Consider the following 24,897-nt stretch of genomic DNA (forward strand, 5'->3'; position numbering starts at 1 on the left):
GGCAAAGGGTCAATGGTAACAGCGACGCCCAAGGCAGATGCTCTGGAGCTGTGAAGGTCACTGGCTCCTCTGGGCCTTTCTTAGCCAGTCCCAGCACTGCCCCAGCTTCTCCTTTCTCCATTCTGGGCCCAGAAGTGTTTTTTCCTCTGGGATGATCTGGGGCACAGGAAATCCACACATTTCCCCCTGGGCTGCCCTGTCCAGGTCTGGTTGCTCTGCAGGTGCCGCGTGCCCTGGGCAGGGCAGAGCTGCCCGAGGGTGTCGCATTGGGAGGGGAAGAGCAGTGGGGGATGAGCACAATTTTGGGTGCAGGGGTCTAGGAGAGGGGTGGGATCTGGAACTCTTTGAAGCAAATTCAATGGGATGCTTGATGGAACTGGAAATTTGGAGCTTGGAAAGGAAAGTGTGGCTTTGGGTCGTGGCACGTTGGTGCCAAGTGATACTGAAAGAGAGGTAGTGACAGAGATGGTGCACGTGGGGACACTGAGTGGCACCTCATGGTCCCCAGGACATGTCACCCAGCTGTCCAGGAGTGCTGCTGTCCTGTGGGACAACTCTGCTGCCTCTGCACGGGGTCCTGGAGCATGGGGCTTTGGTGTAATCCTCAGGAAAGCAGGGCCACTGGAATTCCCTGTGAGGCTGTTGACTCCAGGACAAAGGAAATGTGGAAACTTAAAAAAAAACCCAAAAAAAGTAGAAATTTCAAATTGAAAAATCAAAGCAGCTGATTCAGCAATGGTGAAATATCTTGTGACAGCATCAGGCAAATTATTTCCAAACAAAATTCTGGGAAAAAATCAGCTTGATTTTGCACAACCCACAACTGTCCCGATGGAAAGGCACAAGGGGGTTGTCCATTGGGATGGGGGCATGGAGTCCCACGGTGCTGTGGGGCCCCAGGAGCACAGCCTGGCAGAGAGGATGCCCCCTAAAATGGGGATTACAGGGCACAGGAAATCTGAAATCCAGCCAGGAGCACGAGGCTGTGCCAGACAGGAGCGTGGGATATGGGATTGTCTTGTCAGAGTTTCCACTGAACACCTCGGGCTGGCCGGGGTGGCACATCAGCTCACAGAAATGAAATCAAATTAAATAACATAAATACTGCCTGAAACGTGCACTCCATCCCTTCCCTGGGTGTGGAAATGGGGAAGCAGCTGCATGTGGCTGCCGTGCCAGGAGTGCTCCTTCATGGTGCATGGCCTTGGGGGCAGCAGGGAATGGGATGGGATGGGATGGGCTGGGGATGGGATGGATGGGATGGGATGGGATGGGATGGGATGGGATGGGATGGGATGGGATGGGATGGGATGGGATGGGATGGGATGGGGTGGGGATGGGATGGGATGGGATGGGATGGGGATGGGGATAGGGGTGAGCATGGGGATGGGATGGGATGGGATGGGATGGGATGGGATGGGATGGGATGGGATGGGATGGGATGGGATGGGATGGGGATGGGGATAGGGGTGAGCATGGGGATGGGTATAGAAGTGGTGAAGAGAGGGGGATGGCGAGGGGATGGCGAGGGGCTGGGGAAGCCGATGCTGGCCCGGGGCCGCGATTTCCCGAGGCGAGGGCAGGAGCGAGGCACCGCCCCGGCAGGTAACCCCATCCCCCAGCGCAGCCCGCCAGGGAGGGACGCAGCCGAGGCTGCCGCTCCTGAAATTTATTTTAATGTAAACCTAGCTGTAAGGCAGCTTTTTCTCATTTTTAAACTATTTCATATCCATCCTTGGCCTGACATTTGTTTTCTTTGAGTGCGGTGGGGAGCGCGGTCGGCATTGCTGAGGATATCTCCTCTGGAATCTTGGCAGAGGCGGCTCCCTATCTTTGAAGAAACGGCAAATGCAAAACAGAAGGCCGATATTAGAGAAGCATAAACAATATTTTTTCCCCCGTTAACCCCAGGAGAGGCGCTGGGGCCGGCTCGGCGACACGGCGGCGGGGGGACCCCGACCCTGCCCGGCCACAGGGACCCTCTCCCGGGCTGTCCCCCGGCCAGGGACACCCCAGAACCCTCCGGGCTGGTCCCGTCACCTGCGGCCACGCCGCTGTCCCCAAGAGCTGTGACCGACCCGGCGGGACAGGGAGCGGTGGCAGCAGGGAAGGGACACACTGGGGGGGTTTGCAGAGGTTGGGGACGGGCTGGTGGGGCCGGGGGTGTCCCAAGCAGGGTTTTGTCCTGTTTGGGGTCAGGAGCTGAGCTCTGGAGTCTCCCCCGGGAGTTGTTCCCGGGGTGAAGCGGGTGTCACCGGGGTTTTGTGGAGGATGCCTGGGCAGACAGGCACAGGGAGCAGTGCTGGCACCAGCCAGGCTCACCTGGGGGGTTGCTAAAAAGCTGGAAAAGGAGAGGAAACAGAGATCAAAGGACCCAACAAAACCGAGGAGACAGAATTTCAAACTCTGTCGTTAAAATAAAATCACTGTTAGGCTAAACACTGCGAGGCAGGTTCCTGTCTGAGCAGCTGGGCAGGGATGGGGATGTTCCTGTGTTTCAGACAGCAGGAGATGCTTTCACTGCCATTCACAGATTTGCCGTCGTACCTGGGCAGGTGCTGAGGGAGGAGTGGAGAGCTCAGGTGGGAAAACCACAGCGTGGGGACGCCGTGGTGGGGATGCTGTGCCAGGGACTGAGCTGCTGACCAGCAGCACCAGCTGGGGAGCTGCTGGCTCCATGCTGTGCCACTGCTCTGCAGCTTGCATTTACCGTGGTGCAAGGCCAGCACTCTTTTCCTTGGGAGAGCAGGTGCTGCTGCTGAGGCTCCTTGTTGCCCCAGAGCCACTGAGGGCTCCCCAGATGTTCCTATGGGCTCCCACTGCATCCCCCTTAGCAGGGATCCCCTTCCCGTGGGATGGGGGGACAGGGCTGGCACAGGCACGGTGCTGCTGCCCCACATGTCCCAGCCCCCAGGGGAGCTGCCCTGAGCACCCTGCCCCAGAAGGCTCATGAGAATGAAACCAGTGACCCCAGCACGAGGCTGGAAGTTTACATGTCTGCGGCTGATGGCCACTTGCCTGCAAATTCCCTGGGGCGGGAATCGCTCTCTGCAGGTCCCTCCAGGCTTAGCAGATTTCTTTGCAAAACACCCGTTGCCTTAGAAAATGTTATTTCTGCACAGGAGCAAGGTGGGTCTGACCTGCAGACCTCGGGAAAACTCCAACTGCTTCCCACTGCTCCCAGCAGGACTCCCCTGTCCCTGGAGCAGGGCTGGCCCAGCTGGCACAGGGTCCCTGGAGAGTGAGGCCCAGTGCTCCAGCAGCTCCCTGGGGCTCTCAGCCCCCTCCTTCCTCTGGTGTCTGGGCAAATGCTCCACGTCCCACACCAGGAGCCGGGCACAAGCGTCTGTGCTCGGTCAGGGCATGAGCCTGGGTTCACAGAGCAGCTTGGACCCTGCACAGCCCCTGAGCAAACCCCTGGAAAGGGGATCCAGCCGAGGGGATGGAACCCTCCAAGACCCTCAGCACCCTCATCCCTACTGCAGCCCAGTCTGGCCCTTGGCTGCTGCTCTGCTCCTCCAGCCCTCAGGGACAGTGTCACAGCTGCCCCAGGCAGGCCACCACCCCACTGGGAAGAGGAGGAGGAGGAGGAGAGGGGAAGAAGAAGGGAAGAAAAAAAATGAATCCCCACAAAAATGTCTTCATAACAGGAAACGTCTCATAAAATACCTGTGGTTTGGCATGTGTGATTCCACTGGTCAAACTATGCACCTGGCAGGGAACCCTGCTATTAATGCTGCAGCTCTGGTATTTCAGTGGAGTGGAGGCTGACGGGGGGGTGGGACTGGGGATTTGGGGTGCAGAAACTCCGCTGGGGCCAGAGCAAGGGGGGACATGTCCCTTGGGTCCCTCTCACCTCTGTGGGTGACTTCCCAGCTGTGCATCCCTGAGGGAGCTGCAGCACCCAGGGATGTGTGAGCTGGGCTGAGCCTTGCCCCAGGCAGGACCTGCTGCTCCCAGACAGGGTTTTCACCCAGACCCAGAACCAGCCGGGGGTCTCCGCCCGGCCTCGGTGCCCACCCTTCTGCAGGGATGCCCTCAGCCCACGGCGGGGCTGTGCCGCGGAGTTTTGACAGCTGGAGGTGAGGGATTAAGCCCTGAGCCGTGACCCGCGGCTGCGCTGCCGGCACACACGCCCGGGGTCACTAATCCGCTCGGGCTGAGCCCTGACCCGGCGGCCGCAGGATCAAGCGGTGCCACCGCCCCCGGGGCGGGCAGGGCTGCAGGAGCCCGGGACCCCGGCTCCAGGCAGCTTGCACCATGGCCATGCCGTGCCGTGCCATGCCGTACCATGATCTGCCAGGCTGTGCCATGCTGTACCACGCTATACCAGGCTGTACCACGCTGTACCATGCTATACCATGCTGTACCATCCTGTACCATGCTATACCATGCTGTACCATGCTGTACCATCCTGTACCACGCTATACCATGCTGTACATGCCATGATTGGCTGTGCCATGTCGTACCACGCTGTACCATGCTATACCATGCTGTACCACGCTGTACCATGCTGTACCGTGCCATGCCATGCCGTGCCGTGCCGTGCCTATCCCGCTCCGTTCAGGGCCAGGCGCGGGCACCGTGTGCGGGAGCAGGTCCCTGCAGATGGGGTGGGGTGTTTTTTCTTCGTCAAGGAAAATGTTTTCTTGTTCCCTGGGCTGCTGGCGGGCGAGGCTCCGGCTCGGGCTCCGGGTCCGGCAGCTCGTACAGCAGCCCTGGATGGGATCGGGTGTCCTGCAGTCGAGGACAGGCTGGTGCCAAGTCGCTGCTCAGCCGAGCTGCTCCCTGATGCCTTTGGCTTTCGCAGCCCGGCCTGCGGAAACAACGTGCTGTTCTCCCTCTTCATAGCTCACTTTTCGTTTTTGACTCGGTTTATTATTATTTTTAAAGCATGTGTAGCGCAAAGCAAATCATCGACCTCCCGCTGGAGCCGGGCCAGCCCCGTGTTGGGCTTGGAAATGCTCCCTGCTTTATTTTTTATTGTAAATGACCGGAGGATGGAGCGGCTCGATGGGACACGGCGGCGGCCAAGCCCGCCTGCTCCAGCCCACCCACACTCCCGGCTGCTCCCGGTGCTTCCCTTTCCCCGCATCCCCCCGCCCCGGGCGACTGCGAGGTGCTTCCCACGGCTCCCCCAGCCCGGGGCCAGCTTCTGCCACAGCTTCTTGCAGAGGTGGTGGCTGTGCCTTGTGATGCCAGAGCACAGAATGGGGACGGGCTTGGGCAGGGGGAAGAGGATGGGGACAGCAATGGGTGCGGGGATGGGATGAGGCCTCACCGGTGAGCCTTGAAGTGCATCAAATTCCCCATCCTGCCTCATCCCTGAGCCCCTCTGTGGGGCTGGCATGGCCCTGGGATGGATGTGGGGCCAGAGCTGGGGTGAGTGCCAGCAAGCACACGCTGTGCCCCAAACTGACCATGCTTTGACTGCCGGGTCTAAACGAGCTCCCCGTTGCGCCGACCTTCAGTCACAATGGCAGATCCCCCGTGGATCACATATATTGACTTAAAAAATAATTAGCCTCAAAGGGAGCAGGCGCGGGGCCGGCCAGGCCCTTCATTAATATTTAAGTAACAGGGGCCATAAATCAGCTGCAGCTCAGCCAACAGCCCTGGCCGTGTCCGTGGGGAAGCGGGGCCATGGTGTTCACAGGAACATTGCCCAGTCCAAGCATGGGAGTGCTGACATGGGCTCCGTGGGGAGAGTGGGACAGTGTGGGGGGCAGCAGCCCTCTTCCACTGGGAATGGCCAGGAGCACACCAGGAACACGCTGGCAGCTCACCAGGCTGCCCAGCACAAGCCACGAGCGGTTCCGGAGCGACGGAGGCAGCACGGGCTGGTTGTTTTCCTGCAAGAACAAGGTGACATTTCTTGTCTCTTTTCTCATGGTTTAAGTGTGAGATTTTTTCCCCGTTCCCAGCGCTTTCATGGCGTGCCAAGGGTTTTTAACACGTCTGCTCGCCGCCTGCCAGGGGAGCCGACACTCGCACCGTCAGCGTGGCGGCGGCGGCTCTGAAGCCGTGCCAGGGGTCGGGGCCCTGCTCCCCCCAGAGCTGAGCAGAGTGGGGCTGCTGGGCCCCATCCTGCTCCACCATCCCCAGAGAACAGCATGGACCCCTCAAGTGCTGCCCCTGTATGAACCCTCCTGGCTCAGCAGCTCCCGCTGGGCTTGGCTTGGCATCAAGGGATGGTTTTGGTCACACTGGGGTGTGCTGGGGGGCTGCAGCTGCCTCTGAAGGACAGCAGCTCGGCTGGACAGTGCCCAGCCTGGTGGCTGCAGTGCCAGGCAGAGCGGAGTGAGCCAGGAGGGGCTACAGTTGGGACCCCCAAAGCATCTCCCCTGCTCCAAGTGGGAAAAAGATTAATCTCATGGGATTTCTGTTGGCCATACAAGAGCAGGTTCTTGACCCCAGACCTCAGGAGGATGGGCAGGTGACCCCAGGAGGACGGGCAGGTGACCCCAGGAGGACAGGCAGGTGACCCCTGTCTGTCTGCAGCCCCCCCATACACAGGATGGATCTGCCACCATTCACGACCTGCCAGGCGAGCGGGGAGCGTCGTGTGGCTGCTCCGTGTGATTAATTATCAGTTCATAACACAGGAGATTTCAAGCATGAAAGAGCCTCTCCACAAGCACGTTGTGCACACTTTATCCATCATATGAGACTCCAGATGTTTCCATTTTATTGTTATTAAATCACTGCCTGGAGAGTGCGGGTAGCAGGAGGCCTCCTGCCCCAGTGCTGGGCACAGCTGGGGGGACAGCACAGCACCAGAGACCCCTTGTGTTGAGGGACACGTACCTGGGGGCTCAGGCCAGGCTCCCCCTGTTGCTCTGCAGAGACTGGGGCAGTTGGAATGACCCGGCTGGATCAAGGGGGCGACAGGACACAGAGCAGGGAACTCAGTTTCACATGCAATACACAATGAAACCCTGGTCAGATTCCCTTGTGCTCCCTCTCCCTTCCCTCTGGCTCCGTTTTCCCTGCATCCCACATCTCTCTGAAGTCTGAGGTCTCACAGCAGGAGGATGCAGTGCCCAGCAGCAAGGGGCTGAACCACCCCAGGGTGCTGCTCCATGGCAGCATCCTGAGAAAACAGCCCAGTGGAGGGGAGGAGCAGGGGTGAATCCAGCCCAGGTGGGAGAGGAGAGAGCTAGGAAGGGAGGGAGGGAGGTAGAGATGGAGGCACAGGGGTCATACCAGGTAAGGAAAACAAGTAAATAGCTGATTCAGGAGTTTGTTCTCCTCTTTTATTTAACAGAAACTGTATTTTTACAGCTGCAATCCCTTAGAATGGGATTCTTTTCCCCTTAAACAAATCCTTGTAAAATAATGCTTCATAAAAAGAAGCGTTCCTCTCCTCGACCCTGAAGACAGAAAAACAATAATGCCGGCGAGGCCCCGGCCGTGCTGCCAAGGAGGCCGGGGGTGGCTGTCACCCCTGTCCCTGGCAGTGCCACCCGACCCCCAGCCACGGCTCCGGGTGTCTCAGTGGGACTGGCACCGCTCGGGGCTGTGGCTCTGGTGGGATGGGCAGGGCACAGCTCCTCTTCCAGCATCTGCCACAGCCACCTGCATCCTCACAGGGTCATCGTGCTGCTAATGGCAGGGCCGTCCCTGTCCCCTCCAGCCCTCAGCTGACTCCCAGACCATTCTCCAGGCACAAGAGCAGCTGTCAAGGCTGCCTCATCCCTGGAGACTCCAAAAACCTGCCAAGCCCTTGTGGCATCAGGAACAATCCCATGCCAGGACTCCCTGCTCCCTTGACTTAATTTGCTTTAATTTTGTTTTAATTTGGGTTGCTTTTTCTCTAGGCTGCAGCTTTTTTTTTTTTTTTTCCACTGCTGCTTCAGCAAAAGCGATTCAGGAAATTCCGATGAAATCCCAGCATGCAGCAGCCCTGCCCCTGCTCCCTGGCAGGACAGGCCAGGAGCTTAATTCTCATTAATAACCACCACAGGTCAATTATTGCAGAAGGAAAAGCAGCAAAAACTCTCTGGTATCACGTGTTGTTAAAGCTTCCGAAAATAAATGTTCGTTGCAAATCAATCTGTTTGCAGCTCCGCACGTGGAGCTGACAGGGAGAGTTGCTGGAGGAAGAGAATATTTATAAAGGGGGTTTATTTTAAATAAACAAGCACTTAAGGCTGAGGCTGCTGCTCCCATCCCTCGTCCTCCGCGTGAGTTCCCGGCGCTGCCCGCGAAGCGCCGCAGTTGAGCCACAAACGCAGAAAGGCTCTGGCTCCCACGTCGTGGGTTTGGCCCAGCACCCACTCGGGAGGCCCAGCACCCACTCGGGAGGCCCAGCACCCACTCGGGAGGCTCAGCACCCTCCCTGCCCCCAGGGGAGGCAGGTTTTGGCAGTGGCAGCCTGTGCCTGCCACAGGGACCATGGCCGTGTGAGAGGAGCCCCTGCTCACTGGAGGGTTGTGGCAGCAATGATGGGCTCGGTGAGCTGCAGGTCTCATCTGCATTTTTTCCCTCCTCTTATATTTGTTAAAAATGCATAAGGGATGTGAGAGTTACCACAGACACTCAGGGCAGCATCTGTAAGACTCCACTGGGCATCTCCATGGCTGGTTACAGTTCAAAATGAGAGAAGAGCCTCGAGCTGAGCCAGGAGAGGTTCAGGTTAGATACCAGAAAGAATTTCTCTTTGGAAAGGGCTGCCAGGCATTGGAAGGAGCTGCCCAGGGAAGTGGTGGAGTCCCAGTCCCTGGAGGTGTCTGAGGAACAACTGGATGTGGCACTCAGTGCTCTGGGCTAGTGAATCACAGGTTGGCCTCAATGGTCTTGGAGGTCCTTTCCAACCTCGGTGACTCTGGGTTCTATTCTATAAACTGTATTTACCGTGCATTTCCCAGCTGTGGTGTGTCGGGAAGGACAACATGTTCAGGATATCTGCTCCACAAAAAGGCAAATCCAAGGGAGTCCTGCTGAGGTGGGGGTGTGTACCAGTGTGGCTGTTCTTTGTCTGCAGGAGCCGTGGGAGCAGGATGCTGCCGGACGTCGCGGCGCTGCTGGCGATGCTGGGCACGATGGTGACGGTGATGGGCCCTGGCTCGGCGGCGGCAGGCGGCGTGGGGGGCTACGCTCAAGTCAAGTACATGCAGCCCATGGTGAAGGGACCCCTGGGACCCCCGTTCCGTGAAGGCAAAGGGCAGTACCTGGGTAAGGGATGCACGCTGCGGGACTGTGCGAGGCCACGGGGCAGTGGGAAGGGGACATGGCACCTCACAGTCATTGGGCACTTGTCACACTCCACCCTTCAGGCTCCTGGAAGCCGCCTGGCACAGCTGAAGGTGCTGCTGTCCAAAACACTTGGTTGAGCATGGCCAGATCATCTGGGTCTTTAACCCAGTGCAAAAGGACAGGGTGGACATGGGTAGAGGCTCAGCAGGGAAGTGAAGCCTTTTGCTGGGGCTGGGAGGGCACCAGGGGACACAGGGGACCCTCCAGCCTCTGGCTCCTGCCCTCCTGCCCATCCCCAGCAGCAGGAGGCACAGAAGCCCCAGCACTCGCTGTCTCTGCCTCTCCCTGCTGTTAAACCTGAGCTGTCCTGGCAAGGCTTTTTCCACTCCTCCACCTATTCCGTTTCCCTGTCTGCATTTTGCACCAGCTGGGAAAGGAAAGAGTGCCAAGGCTGGAGCTGAGACCCAGCCTGGCAAGGGAAGAGCAGGAGAGAGACATTTCCTCTCTCGGAGAGCAGCGACAGAAACTCCAGACGTGTTAAATCATTCCCCACGGAGTGATGTGCACCAGAGGGGCAGAGGCACCAGGGTCATTGCTCTGCACAGCCGGGGCTCCAGCACCCCCAGCCTTCTGTAATCCCCTGTCCCTGCTGCCCTTCCTGCACCCAGCCCAGTGCTGGCACCACCACGGGATGGGGCACTGCTGGGCTTGGGTATCCAGACCTGCCAGGTCGGTGCTTGGCTTTTGGGAAGAGCCATTGGAAGCTCCCCACTGGTTGTCACACACCTGGACCCTCCCAGGAGCTGAAGTCTTGGCTCTGGGAGAAGAAACTGGAGAAGGCTGGGCCACCGGTGGCTGATTTACTGGAGGGCTTATCAGGAGTTCAGCCCAGCACATGTGTCAGAAAACACACAGCAAAACCTGGAGCCGAAGTGTGCTACAAGCCCCCCCTCCCTGCCCCCTTTCCAGCTGTTGTAAAGCTGCTCCCTGAATCCCAGCCAGAGCCAAAACCTTCCAGCGTAGCACAGGAACACTTCAGCTGCTGGTGGGACTGGATTCAAATCTCTCCCTGCTGTTCTTCCTTCTTTTTTCCCTTCTTCCTATGCATGGGAGTGTCCTGCATTGCCTCTGAGCAATGCTGCCTATGGTGGGGAGAGCAAAGAGTGTGCCAGGCTGGGGCAAGGAGGGGTTTGGACAAGCTCTACCAGGTTAGACCAGGCAGAGGGGACACTGAGGCAGGGCAGAGCACAGAAGTCCCCTGGACATTACTCCTCTAAAACCCTTGGGAAGGAGAGGACAGGTGGGGGACAGGAGAGAGGGACGCAGGGACAGCTGCAGCCCGAGCCACCGGCTGCGGGGCCGCACAGAGGCAGCTGGGGAAGCCGGTGCCTCCTGGATCCCAGCGAGCTCCCATCTCTGCTTAACCTCTAATTTGGCAAGGAAAATCCCTGCTGGCCTTCTGCCCTGCTCGGGGAGCTCAGCTGACTGCCGCGACGGCGCGGGGCTGTGCCGTGCCCCCGCGGGTTACCCCGGCCGGGGGGAGCTCTGGGGGCCCCCGTGCTGCCCCAGGCTCTGCGACCCCCGGCTGGGGGTTCCCTCAGCCTGCAGGTGCCATCTGGTGAGTGACAGCTTTCCTCAAGGTGCCAGGCACCTTTTCTCGCTCAGGAATAGCTGCCCCAGAGCACAGAGGGAGCTCAGGGGAGGAGATGCTGCTAAATGCTGAAATGCTCGGAACGTTGAAGCAGAGATTTGCACATTGGGGGTTTATTTTGGCTTAATTTAAACCATGTCAGTGGCCCTGTAGACAGGTAAACCCACGAGTGAGTGCTGTGCTGGGACAACCACTGCTGGGAGACAGTAGAGAGGTGCTAAAACACTGATCCCACGCAACATCCCTGTGAGCCTGTGAAACTCTCTCACGAGACAGGGCTTGGCAGCAGCTCTGGAACAAGCTCAGCCAGGCTCCACCACAGAGCAGCCAACCTCTCCTTCCTGCAGTGTCATCTGGCCGTGCTGGCCAGACCCACTGCTGGCTGCTCATGGCTGGGAACCACTTCCCATCCTGCTGGATTCTTCCTCTGCTGGCCGGTCTGCGCTGCTGGGTCCCTTCTCCAGGCAGGAGGGGTCCTTACTGGCATGAACACAGCTCCAGAGGGGCTGCAGCACCCACCTGGCCGTGTCCATGCTCCTCAGGAGCTGGGATGCTCCGTGGTGCCCGGGGGGGAGCTCCCAGGGGTCATTCCTGCCCTGTCCCCCTCCCGCTGCCCCAGCTGGCTCCGTTAACACTCACAGCAGCTCGGCTCATGCGTTGAGGGGAGCACAGAACCCCACGCTGGTGCTGCAGAGCTCCGAGACATGTGTCTGTGGTAAGACATGGGCTTTTGAAATCGGACACCAGTGGGGCTGCAGTGTCCCAGTTTCTCTCCGCTGACGGCCCCGGTTTGGTTTTCCCGTCTGCTTTTTTGGCCGCCTGCAAGCTGGCAGCTCCCGCCTGGCGTTTCTCTCCACTGCCTTGTGTGAGAGAGTGTGTGTGTGCTTTTTCCTTCCTTCGTGGGCTCAGCTGTAGATCCTTGTTCTGATTCCATGCAAAATGACCTAGAAAACGAATTCATTTCAAACCATTGCAAGAAAATTAAAAATTAAAAAGAAAAAGTGTGGGGGGAGAAAACACATTGAAATAATTTACTGGAGAATTTTTTTCCAGAATCCAAACCCCAGAAATAGTGCAGCACTGCACAGCTCCCTTGCCCTCTTTTCCACACCATTTTCCTGGGTGAAGAGCAGAAGTTTGCATAAATCCAGTGGCAGTGTCGTGACAGACAAGTATTTCCTTCATCAAGAGAGCCAAGTGACCACAGCTACAGCTGAGAACGTGGGCCAGGCTGTGATTTATAGATAAGCTCTAAAAATGTTTCCATTACCCAAGGAAAACACAGTGGCACCAGGCTGGGAAGGGCCAGAGCTAATTGCTGTGTCCAGGGCAGGCACAGCCACCTCTGATGCTCCGGGAGCTGTGCCTGCTGCTGCCAGTGTTATTCTTTTCACGTGTCTCAAATCTCCCATAAGCTTTTCCCGTTGACTGAGGAAATCTCCGTGCTGGCGGATCCCAGCACCACGTGTGTCCGTGCTCCCAAAGCCCAGCTTGGCTCACTGAAGGGGCCAGACTGGCTGACCTTGTATCCTGCTCCCACCCCAGGCAGGATCCATCCCCATCCCAGGAACTTGTCCATATAGATCTATTCCCAACTGGAATGATCTCCCTAGGGCAGATTTGATTTAAATTCACCCAAGATGTCACAGCCCTTTCCTCTGCCTTTAGCATTTCTCATCATTGTTGCGTGTACATGTGACTGTCGAGTATTTCCTTCATTTCAAACTGCCCAAAAAAGTGTTTGTCAGATTTATTCTTTCTCACCCTTTCCTGGTGTCACGTGGGAGGCGACACCCTGCCTGGGCCAGCCTCGAGGAGTTATTTATGCTCACGTCTGTGCTTTCCATGCTGAGCTGTGGTGGGCATGTCATCTGCCTCTCCTTGCCTTTGGAGTCTCTCAGCCCATTAGTTTCTTTCTTATATCCGTTTGCAAAAGACCTCAATAAATTCTTGAAATGTCAAGTGGTTGCGGCCTATTCCCAGCTGGGCTGACTCATTTGGACGGAGCTGAGGCTGCATTTCCCTCCCAGCTCTTGGCTTCTGCTCCATCCCAAGAGCTTTTTTGCTTTTTGGTTTTTCTCTGCCTTGCTGGACTCGGGAGCTGTGCCAGCAAGCACTGTAGGCATGGCCTAACCCATACATCCATCGCCTCCTCAGGCTCTGGAGTACATGTCCAAGAGTTTTCTTTTTAATCCAAAAGGATTAAAGGTCTCCCAAGGCCCTGGACTCGTGGGACGGGGTGAGGGATTATCCTTAGTCTTGGCTCGCTCTGTCGCCATCCTCTCAGCTGAGGCCAGGCAGGAACAACTGAATCCCACGGTGCTTTCGAGGCCGCTGGGAAGTGAGGCAGCAGGAGGTTTGAATCCAGCTCTAAAACCACCCTGCAGTAACTCATCACAAAATAGCCCTGCCAGAGCTGGCAGCAAGCACTGGCACCTTCCATGGTGCCACCTGACATCATGGAGGGATGTGAAGCTGGAATGAGAACTCTGGGCTTCGGCCTTGCCTCAGGACAGCGCTCTGATGTGGGGGCCCAGGAAGCTGCTGTGGCCGTGTTTCAGTGCAAGGGTCTCCTTTCAAACCCAGCCCAGGCCACTCAGAGACTCCAGCATCCCAAGGGCACTCCTTGCCCACGGCCAGTGACACTGTGTCTCCTCTCTCCACAGACATGCCGCCACTGCTGCCCATGGACCTCAAAGGCGAGCCAGGACCGCCAGGGAAGCCTGGCCCACGTGGACCTCCCGGGCCGCCCGGCTACCCGGGCAAACCGGGCACGGGGAAGCCAGGAATGCACGGCCAGCCCGGGCCTGCTGGGCCCCCTGGCTTCTCAGGCATTGGGAAACCCGGCATCCCAGGGCTCCCCGGGAAGGCGGGTATGAAAGGGATGCCCGGAGCCAAGGGCGAGCCTGGCATGCGTGGGGAGCAAGGCCCGAGGGGCCTCCCCGGCCCGCCGGGGCTGCCCGGGCCAGCCGGCCTCTCTGTCAATGGGAAGCCGGGTCCCCAGGGCGGCCCCGGCCTGCCCGGCTTTCGGGGAGAGCCTGGCCCGAAAGGAGAGCCGGGTCCCCGCGGAGAACGAGGGATGAAGGGTGAAAACGGCGTGGGGAAGCCAGGCTTACCGGGGCCGCGGGGGAACGGGGGCCCTCCCGGCCCCGCGGGGCCCCCGGGGCCCGCCGGCGTTGGGAAGCCTGGCCTCGATGGGCTGCCGGGAGCGCCCGGGGACAAGGGCGACATGGGTCCCCCGGGCGGGCCGGGTGTCACCGGGGAGCCCGGCCCTGTGGGGCCGCGGGGACCCCCCGGCATCGATGGCATCGGTGTCCCGGGCGCCGCGGGGGTGCCGGGGATACAGGGCCCCATGGGACCGAAGGGAGAGCCCGGGCTCCGCGGCCTCCCTGGCCTGCCGGGCCCCACGGGCTATGGGAAGCCAGGCATGCCCGGCCTGAAAGGAGACCGCGGGCAGCCCGGGGCACAGGGAGCCATCGGCGATAAGGGGGAGCCCGGCGTTGATGGGGAGCCGGGCGAGCCGGGCCCGGCCGGCATCATCGGCCCGCCGGGCCCGCCGGGGTCCATGGGGCTGCCGGGCAAGCACGGGCTGCCCGGCCCCAAGGGGGACGTGGGGCCGAGCGGGCCCCCGGGAATGCCGGGGATACGCGGCGACCAGGGCCCGAACGGCTTCGCCGGGAAGCCGGGCGTGCCGGGAGAAAGGGGCCTGCCTGGGTCACTGGGACCTCCCGGCCCAATGGGCCCCAAAGGCGAACCGGGGTTCATCGGCCTCCCGGGGGTGCCTGGATTAACGGGCGGCCCTGGGCCCAAAGGGGACGGTGGGATCCCGGGGCAGCCGGGGCTGAGGGGCCCCTCCGGCATCCCGGGATTGCAAGGACCTGCTGGGCCCATGGGGCCTCAGGGGTTACCAGGCCTGAAAGGGGAGCCCGGGCTCCCTGGCATTCCCGGCGAGGGGAAGACCGGAGAGCCTGGCATGGCCGGACCCATCGGCCCACCTGGAATGCCAGGAACACCGGGGCTGAACGGGCCACCAGGGCCACCGGGGCCGCCTGGGCCACCAGGAGCGCCAGGAGTGCTGGACGAGACGGGCATTGCGGGGCTGCACCTGCCCGACGGCGGCGTGGAGGGAGCTGTGCTGGGCAACGGGAAGCCGGGCAAGCCACAGTACGGCCGAGGAGAGCTCGCTGCCCGCATCGCGCCGGCCTTCACTGCCATCCTCACCTCCCCCTTCCCCGCATCCGGCATGCCCGTCAAGTTTGACCGGACCTTGTACAACGGGCACAATGGCTACAACCCGGTCACCGGGATCTTCACCTGCCCCGTATCCGGAATCTACTACTTTGCCTACCACGTGCACGTCAAAGGGACCAACGTTTGGGTGGCCCTGTATAAGAACAACGTGCCGGCCACCTACACCTACGATGAGTACAAAAAGGGGTACCTGGACCAGGCCTCGGGCAGTGCCGTGCTTGAACTCAAGGAGAACGACCAGGTCTGGGTACAGATGCCCTCGGACCAGGCCAATGGGCTGTACTCCACGGAATACATCCACTCCTCCTTCTCCGGGTTCCTGCTCTGCCCCACATAACAGCTGTTGGGCTTCCTTTTCACCCACTTTAGCCATAAACTTTTTTTTTTTTTTTTTGATAAAAAAGTGTTTTAAAATTAATACAAAAAAGAAAAATCACTGGGAAGAACGCGCAAGACATTGTCATGGGACCTTGCTTCACGCTGTTTGATCCATGAGTCAAGAGGGTAATCGGGAAGGAGACATCTATCCATCTATTTTCCTTTTTGGGGGGGAGGGAGAAGGGAGGGAGGGGAGCGACTTCCTCAGCAAAGCATATTTGGAATAAGTACCCCAGTGACTGGACATCAAACACAGGAACACGCTTGGGATGGCAAGGATCTGGCTCTGTGATCCAGAGAGGAAGACCAGACCCCCATGGTCTGTATCAAGTGCCCTCGTTTCCCATTTGGAATGCTAGATAAATAAATCCAGCTGTGTCATGGTGATGTGTTGGTAACCAATGCAGGGTCCCAGGCACTTACACAAACCCATACAGCAGCAGGGATCCATGCTGGATTGAGAAATTTCTTTCCAAACCATCAGATGCCCAAGTTCCAGGCTTGCTGACGCCTGTTTTTCCAGACTGTGCTTTGGGGCAGTCTCTCCGATTCACTCCAGATTCAGTGTGGTTGGATTTATAATCCTAAAGAGTGGAACACTTTGCATAAGCACCTTCTTCTAAGAAGTAAATATTATTTTTAACCCTCCCCCCCAGCACCTTTAGGAATAAAATCATCCAGGCACTGGTACCTGGGAGGATGCCGTGACCGGTTCCAAAGGCGGTGAGGGAAGCTGGGACCCCCATGATGAACAACGATCTGCTCTCTCCATTCACCTGCTGGGAAGTCCAAGGGCTGGTCCTGTCCCGTCTGTCTCTGCAGCCCAAAGACTTGCTTGGCCTCAGGAGCATCTCTGCCCACACAAGGATGGCAGTGCAAGCCCAGCTCACGGTGCTGCCAGCTGGTGTGACATAAGGAAGTGCCACTGATGGACAACTCGCTTTTCCTGTCTCACTATTCTGGGATGTGTGAACTCTTGCATTGGTGTCCCCCCTTTTCCCTGGGGATCTTGGAATTCAGAAAAAATAGTGCTGGTTCTAACTTGCCACGCAGTGATTTCACCACGGTGCTATGACCCATGTAAGAACATCACTTACAAGTGTAGTGCAATACCTGTGACAGGGCACCAGCCCCGGGGCCACTCTGTGACTGAGGTTAAAGAAATCAACATTTGCCTGCTCTTACCACTTTGTCTCTCTAATGCTTGGAGCGTTACTGACCTGAGCATGAGCTGCAGGGCTCTGGGCCAGGCATGATGGCACTGCCCCACACAGATCCTGTGGCTTTGCAGGTTTTCTCACAGTAGAACAGTCACTGCCACTTCCAGGACAGGGATGCTGCTCATCCCAGGCCAGGAGCATGCTGCTGAAGTCAATCCATGTGCATATCCCACTGCATGTCCTTCTGCAAAGGCACATCCCTGAGAAACAGCAACAATTTGGTCACCAGCTCTGACCTTTGCATTTTCCCAAAGCCTGTTTGATGGCCAAAGAAACGTAGCAAGACTGGGACTGGGCTTGTTTTCAGATGGACTCTATGAGATATTTAAACAACTTTTCCTGGTTTTGTTTTGCTTGTTTGTTTTCTCCTCAAGCCTGTCCTGTGTTTCTGCCTCTTGCCATTCAGGCCTTCCTTTTAAAAACTCACCTATCCTGAAATTAAGAAACACAAGAAGGAAATTTGCAGTTGGAAGGCCAGTGCTCTGGGCACTGCCCATTGGGGCTGTGTGTCCCCTCCATGGGATCTTTTCCCTGTGAATTTCTCTCCTTAAAGCTGCAAGTTTCATGCAGAGATGAAACTGCTCAAGCTGGAAGGTGTCTGATCCCACTGGACATTTTTAACTCCTGAGGGTGTGGTCAGGACCATTTGGGTTGTGATCCTAACAGGTTATTTCCCAGCAGGAACAGTCCCTTAAATTAAAAGTGGAAGCTCAGATGATTTTTCCAAGCCCAGGTTTGGTAGGAGGGGATGCTGGGAGAGGACTTGTCTCCTTTCCTGTGGAGAATAGAGGGATTTGAGCTGGTCCAGCCTCGTGCAGGGCCAGGAGCTGCCACACCTGGTGGGAGCTTCATCCTGCTCCTCAAAGCAACTTATTTATACTGTGCCTAATCTACAGCCCATCTCTTGTTCTGTTCTGCTTCATTCCAAACTTCTTGTTCGAGCTGGCAAAAAAGCAACGACCAAACTCCTCACTGTAGCCACCCCCAGATTAAGTTTGTGCTGTAGATACTGTTTTGTAATTCCACTTTCCTATCACGTGCAGAGCAAACCCATAATCACCCCTTGCAGCTATTTAACCTCTTACATTTACACACTAATGGAAAGCAAAGATATTACACGCACATAGTTAGGCTAAAAAAAAAAAAAAACGATGCACAGGATGAGGGAGGCTGTTCACTCTCCAGAAGGATTTTTTTTTTTTCTGGAATACTGAGTACATATTAGCCAGCAGAAAGGATTATTTTCTGTCGTGTGTGTGAGCGCGTGGGATTTTGGTTTCAATCACAAGAATAAAAAAGGTTGGGTTGGATGAGGTATGTCTATTTTTAATGCTGAAAACTGCATTACAATGTGCATTTTTATATACAAATTCTTACTATTTTTTTTAAATTTGCCTCTAGTATCTTCATTTCTAACCTAGTATATAGAGGTTTTTAGTTTTGTAAATACTTATTACATGCACTGTCCTAGTAAAAGTTGGTTTAAAATGCACTCTTTGTGACCCAAAACTGACCTGCTCTTCACAACTAAAACTGCAGTACTTGATTGTATTGACAAACATCAATAAAACTTATTGTATAGAGGTGGGCTCAGCTGTGCTTTGTCCTGGTCTTGCTCTGTCTCATACAGTTCTTACACTCTATTTCCACCTCAAATGATCTCACTCATGCCCAGCAGATTCCCTAACTGATCCTTATGTAAAAAGTTATTGCAGTTTCTTGTGATTAAGGAAAAGACTCCTGTCTCCAGAAATTCAGTTTTAGAAAAGGTTGAAACCCAGATCCTTCCAGCCTGGTGATTATTAATTTCAGGGACTCAAAGTCTTAGGGATTCCCTTTCCCTTCTGTGTAGTTTTTTTTCCCCATGATGTTTTTATCCTGTATCACACACCTTGTGCACAGCCAGCCTCAATCCTGAGTGAGTCAGGAACACTCAGGGCTGGTGAATCACTGGCAAAACAAGGCTCACAGTCCCAAGATAAGAAAATGTGTTTTCCCATCTGATCTCACCTGGCAGAGGTGAAACATTTCCAGGGAAGCTTGGCTGACACACAGGCACCTTCAAAAGCTCATTCCAAGGAGCAAGCCATCCTCCTGCTGCCATTCACGAGGCTCCCAGTGAATTCCCTGGTCTCTGCACCATCATCATGCTGCACTCCACACCTGAACTCCTTCCACAGGCAGAGAAGGAAAAGGGGCCTTTCCAAAGGCCCTCCCTGCAGTGCTCAGTGTGAACCCACCCTTGGACCACTCCTGGTCCTCTTGGCACTGAGGATGCACAACTTCATGACTTGAGTGAAAACACAGGAGCAGTGGCTACTTAACAAAGATAACTGAGGGATTTTACTTCTTTCCAAGGAAACTAAAGGGTGTAGTACACATCTGAATTCAGGCTCAAAGAGCTCCAGTCTTTAAACAGGAGTTCTTTGCTTGTCAGGAGTTCCAAACATTTAAAATTATAAAGCTGCTTTAAAAGAAAAAAATATCTTTTTTTAAAATAATTACATGAATCTGGTTGTCCCTCTGGCAGAATAATGTGGAAAACCTGATATTTTACAGCTCAGATCTGCAGCACAATACAAAAATACACAACAGACCAAAATTCCACATGTTCCAGGACAAGAATCCATTTATACAAGGAAAACCCATTATAGCATCACACAAAAGACTGGCACTTGAAGGAAACAGACAACAGGGAAAACTGGAAGGACCTGTGGCAGCCAGATTCCCACATGTGCATGCAGCCTGACACAGCCACCACGTGCTGACACCACTGGGGAGCACCACAGCCACTTCCCAGTGTCACAAGACATGCTGGAGAAATCACAAGTTACAGTGTCACATTTAAGTTTATAAACATTTCCATATGACGACTTTTTGTTTTCAATTATTAAAAAGCTTCCAACCCTTTCTAGATGTGCCATTCCCAAGCTGTTTCTCCCTTTCTGACCAGCTCCACTAGGAAAAGGTTTTAAATGTGAAGTTCTGCAACACAGCTGTGCTAGAATGTTCTTGGCCACCAGCACCAGCTTCTTTTCAATATTGATGTCCCCAATTAACCCACCTTTCCCTTTAATTCTGGGGCAATTTTTACCAAGTACAGAGGCTGAGACTGTGATAAATTAACTCCTGCATCCTGCTCAAGTCACTTTTGTGGCTGACTGCAGAAGAACCAGGCATTCTATCCCTGTAGTACTTCCACTTCCCAGTCTGCACTCCACAGGAGCTGAACTCTCATGATCCTTGTGGGTCCCTTTCAATTTGGGGTATTCTGTGATTTAAGGAATCTCACTTGGTGCTCTGGGCATACACAGGACTTTAAAAATACAGGATGCATGGATTAGGAACACAGGAGCAGCCAGTGGCTGCAGCAGTGTGACAGCAGCTGTGCAAAGGGGCACAAAGTGCAGCAGGTGCCAACAGGCCAAGGACACAGGAGGAGCAGCAATTAGTGACACTCTCTCCCAGCAGGGACAATGAGCCAGCTGGGATTGTCTGCAGGCATCAAAGGTGTCTCACAGAGCCATCAGCAGTGCAAAGAAATCCCTTCTCTGGCCCTTCTCATTCTGCCTTTAAGGCAACAAACATCCCTGGAAATCTGTGCTCCATTATCCTAACTCAGCACAGGTGACAACTGTGCCACGAGGCCTCTCTGGTGACTCCTATGACATCCCTTATCTGGCCAGCTGAGAATGACCTGCTGCTCTACCAGGGGTGTGGACACTGGACAAGCCACTGCCCACCAAAACAGAGCCCATGGACACAGGAGCAGAGGAAAACAGGGAGTGTCCATGGATTCAGACACCCACCAGTGACTGCAATGACAAATGGCACAATGGTGGACACAGCAAGCAGCAGAAATCCATGGAAAATGAGACACTCGTGTACACCCGGGGAGCTGCCCCCACTGTCCAAGTGCAGCCACTTCCCAGCTGACCCGTGACTGAAGGGGATGTCCCCTGTTTTCCAGGCTGGCTCCAGCTCCCAGCTGACAGCAGCAGGCTCCCCTCCTCCCAGGGGAGGCTCGCTGGCGTCGGTCGATGGCGCGGCTCCACCACTGGGTCTGACCAGAGGAGCAGAGCTGACCATCCCTTTGCCTTCAGGAAAGCCCTGGAGCTGCCCTGGAGCTCAGAGCCGCTGGCAGTAGAGTTCATAGAGGCTCTTGGCCATCCTCTGGGTCTCCTGGAAAGCCTCACAGCTCTGCTCCCAGCTCGGGGGCACCTGCTCCTCCCCGTAGTAGGCGCCGGCGATGGCCCCCGCCATGGTGGCGATGGTGTCCGTGTCCCCCCCCAGGGAGATGCAGTAGATGATGGTTCTCTGCAGGGCGTTGTAGTGCTCAGGAATGTCAGGATCAGCGTCCATGCAGCGCAGGAAGGAGTAAATGGCAGTGGGGACGGAGCGCAGCGCAGCGATGCCGTTGCCTGGAACACACCCTGTCAGCACCCTCCGGCCTTCCTTCCTTTTCCCTTCCCACTGCAACCTGCTGTTGCCAGTGACTTTCCATAGCAATATCATGGATTTTACCAGGGAAAGGTGAAAAAGTCTGTCCCTCAGAAACCCCCCAGTTCCCCAGTGCCACTCACATCCTGCACAGCAATTCCCAGTTACCCCAGTATGGCCTGGCCATACACATCTACTCGTTGCCATTCAACATGATGACCCAATAGCCCTTAAGAGATCTTAGAATGTTAAGAAACATGATGAAAGGTAAATTTCCCTTAGCAAGACTTTTTTTGCTGTCAATACACAGAGGAAACACTGGGTTGAGACTCAGAATTCCTGACTGATAAGTACAGGCCGCTTTTCCAGCATAGTCTGGGCCTGACAGGCAGCATAGGCTGAAGAGGAATCTAGGGGAACACACATCTACCAGGCTGGCTGAGTTAGTCCTGCTTCCAGCTTCCTAAGAAAGGTACTCACCCAACTCAAACAATACATCTGCTTTGGGAACACTGCTGAGCTCCAAAAATTCCTTGATTTTCTTCAGACGCCTGGAAAACGGTAAATCCTCAAATCCCAGCCTGCAAACAGAGAGTGCAGTGAAGAGGAGAGAATGTGACGAGCCAGAAGAAACCACCACAGCAGGGTTGGGGCTCTCCCTGAGCTACTCACGCTCGGGCATCACTGAGAGACTTGTCATCGGCCTCCACGTGCTCCATGTGGCTGATGAGCTGCTCCAGGAAGGTTTCCCTGCTGAGCCCTTCCTGCAGGGCCAGGTGCACAGCCAGGGCCTGCAGGATGGCCCCGTTGTAGCCCAGGGAGTTGGCGTGGGTCAGCTCCGCGCTCAGCTTCGCAAACTGCCAGAGAAACCCCGCTGTCAGCAGAGCTTCCTGGGACACTGCCCTGGCAGCAGGGACAGCCAGAGAAGCCCAGAATGTTCCGGTACCTTCTTGACGTCCTGGATGTCGGAGTAGACGAGGGGGATGCCGGCCACCCTCATGGCCCCGCCGTTCCCGTAGGAGCCCTTCCCGTTGAACTGGGCTCGCGCGGGCTCAAACACGTCATTGCACTTGGGGCTCAGGAGCTTCTTGAAGACGTTGACCACGGCCATCCCATAGCCCCTGTTGGGCTCCTTCTTGTACTCCTCAGCAAACCTGGGGTGGGCAGGGGGGAAAACACCCGGGGGTTTGGTCTGTTACTGGGGTTTGTGATTGGATGAAGCCTCTTGCTAAAGTGGATTAATAACACACACGTAAATCAGTGACAGTCAGGGCTCAGGGATTCAGTTCTGCAGGAAACAATTCCCAAAGAACAGTGTGAAAGAAGGATGTATAAATATCACCTTCCATAACCCACTTGTTTCCCTCTCAACTCTGCCTCAAAATAGAAGCAAACTAGAAACATTTCCGTGGGTCACAACCACAAGGAAAGTCTTTTGTTCAAGTTCAATTGAAGAGTTTTCTAAACAAAGAAATGCTTTCCCTTAAGTGGAACCAAATGCTCTCAGGGCTGGGGATTCAACAGGGAAACGGATCATGAACAGAGTCAAGCTGAGCTCACTCCTATTCCCTCACTAAATTAAGGGCAGCACAAACATAAATAGCAACAAATAAACATGAAACAAAATGTTTCTGGAATCTCCAAGCATTCTCCTCCCCAAAGGTGAACACACACGGGGCTGAAACACACAGGACTGACACACACAGGGCTGCCCTGTCAAGGCAGCTTCAGACTCCACACTGCAGCTGATGCTGCTGCATGGTCCAAGGCACAGCAAAGTAAAAGGATTAACAAACTAAAGGATTAACAATCTCTTTCCTAACTTTTTCCCCTCCAAAAATTATGAATTAGAATTAGTCTGTGTCAGTCCCTGTCCCCTTCCAGACAGTCTCAGGGATGGTTACACCTTCAGGAAGCCTCATGCTCACCTCTTGGCCATGTCAACCTCATCGAACTCCTGCTTGGCCAGCAGTGACTGCACCACCGACCTGCTCATGGCCGTGTCGTCCGTGTACGGCAGCGACTCTGCAACGGGGGGCAAAGAGTCACAAACTGCTCCTGCCCTTTGCCAGCACCTCCCTCACCTCCCAGGCCTGACTGCCACAGGCTGTGGCTGCCCCTGGATCCCTGGAAGTGTCCAAGGCCAGGCTGGACAGGGCTTGGCACAACCTGGCACAGTGGAAGGTGTCCCTGCCCATGGCAGGGGTGGCACTGGATGATTTTTAAGGTGCCTTCCAACCCAAACCTGTCTGGAATTTAAGTTCCTTGGCACTCTGAGGTTGACACTGCCATGGCTGTCAGAGTAAGGACACAGTTAGGGAGCTGCATCCACAGCTATAATGACAAAGAATATACTTCAAGGTTAGTAAGAGCCAGGAGAAGATGCCTGACATCCAGAGGTATATATGGACAAGAGAGTCAGGCCAACACAGAATCACAGATTTCCAGGATGGTTTAGATTGGAAGAGACCTTAAAGCCCATCCTGCTCCACTTCTTGAAATGGGCAGGGACACCTTCCACTATCCCAGGCTGCTCCAAGCCCCGTCCAACCTGGCCTTGGACACTTCCAGGGATGGAACAGCCACAGCTTCTCTGGGCAACCTGTGCCAGAGCATCATCACTCTCATGGGGAACAATTCCTTCCCAATATCCCATCTAACCCTGCCCGCTGGCAGTGAAAAGCCATTCCCCTTGTCCTGTCCTACCAGGCCTTTGTCAATAGCCTCCATTCTTTCCTGCAGACTCCTCTCAGCACTATAAGGCTGCAATCATTTCCTAAGCATTAAACAGCTCTGAGCTTCTCTCACTCTCCTCCTCCTCAAGTTTTGGTACCTCTGCACTGCCCCAGCATTGCCACACCCACTCACAGCACACTCCACCTCAGCATCCTGGAGTAGGAGCAGCACGGGCAAAGCAGAAAAAACCACGGGTCCCTCTCCATCAGCAGTGTCCCTAAGGAATCCCCAGGGAATCAGGAACGGGTGTTGAACCCCCACAGGACAGGAGACAGCCAGGGCAGGCACAGCAGAGATGCCCCACAACCAGGTGAGGGCAGGCACTAGGGGCAGCCACGTTTCAGGGGAGCACAGGGGTTGGGGATTCTGCAGGTTGGGCACACCTCAAAGCCCAGCCCTGGAGGTGCTGAGGGAGTGGGATACAAACACCCCAAAGCCCAGCCCTGCGGGTGCTGAGAGAGTTCAACACAAACACCCCAAAGCCCAGTCCTGGGGAGTGCTGGGCTCTAACCCAATCTCTGGGGTGCCGAGTGCCGTGTGTGTGAAGGGGGACAGGGGACATCCCCCGCTCCCCGCCGCGCTCTCCCCACGCACCTCCACGTGCGCTCCCCGCCGCGCTCTCCCCACGCACCTCCACGTGCGCTCCCCGCCGCGCTCTCCCCACGCACCTCCACGTGCGCTCCCCGCCGCCTCCCCTCCCTCCTCAGGCGGCGCCGGTTCCAGCCCTTTGAGGAAACTCAGCAGCTCCGGCAGCTTCACGACGCTCCTGCCTTCGAAAACAGCTCCCAGGCAATCCCCCAACAACGCCCCGGCCAAGCAGCCCCGGAACCGAGCGAGGCCGGGCCGGGGACGAGCCGGGAGCCGCCCGGGCCCTGAGGCAGACCCCGCCGCCGCCATCTTGCCGCGCGCGGCGCCTTCTTCCTCCGGGCCGCCAGGGGGCAGTGTGTGAGGAAGCTGCCGCGCACGCTGCCCCCTGGCGGCCCGGAGGACCGCGGTGCGGACAGCACGGCCGCCTTTCCCTTT

General features: G+C 56.2%; 2 protein-coding genes across 3 annotated transcripts in view; one reads left to right on the top strand and one right to left on the bottom strand.

The window, feature by feature from the left end:
* Positions 1-18,281, top strand: part of COL8A2 (collagen type VIII alpha 2 chain) — a 29,741-nt gene extending 11,460 nt beyond the window's left edge. Inside the window, exons 1-3 of one of the 2 annotated variants that reach the window (XM_064398555.1) lie at positions 5,676-5,865; positions 8,987-9,177; positions 13,516-18,281. In XM_064398555.1, the coding sequence (XP_064254625.1) occupies positions 9,003-9,177; positions 13,516-15,437 (2,097 nt within the window). In that variant the 5' untranslated portion in view covers positions 5,676-5,865; positions 8,987-9,002 and the 3' untranslated portion in view covers positions 15,438-18,281. Of the gene's footprint in view, positions 1-5,675; positions 5,866-8,986; positions 9,178-13,515 lie in introns of those variants that run through there. The other variant, XM_064398554.1, reaches the window with a different exon arrangement.
* Positions 18,282-19,018: 737 nt separating this feature from the next.
* On the bottom strand, positions 19,019-24,790 carry ADPRS (ADP-ribosylserine hydrolase). Its single transcript, XM_064398558.1, has 6 exons — positions 24,543-24,790; positions 23,067-23,163; positions 22,085-22,292; positions 21,811-21,995; positions 21,619-21,719; positions 19,019-21,119 (listed from the first exon to the last, which is right to left on the bottom strand). The coding sequence occupies exons 1-6, from the start codon at positions 24,769-24,771 to the stop codon at positions 20,827-20,829; spliced, it is 1,113 nt and encodes a 370-aa protein (XP_064254628.1). The 5' UTR covers positions 24,772-24,790; the 3' UTR covers positions 19,019-20,826.
* Between the last annotated feature and the right edge of the window lie 107 nt (positions 24,791-24,897).

This window comes from Passer domesticus, chromosome 24 (assembly GCF_036417665.1).
Source record: "Passer domesticus isolate bPasDom1 chromosome 24, bPasDom1.hap1, whole genome shotgun sequence".
NCBI lineage: Eukaryota > Metazoa > Chordata > Aves > Passeriformes > Passeridae > Passer > Passer domesticus.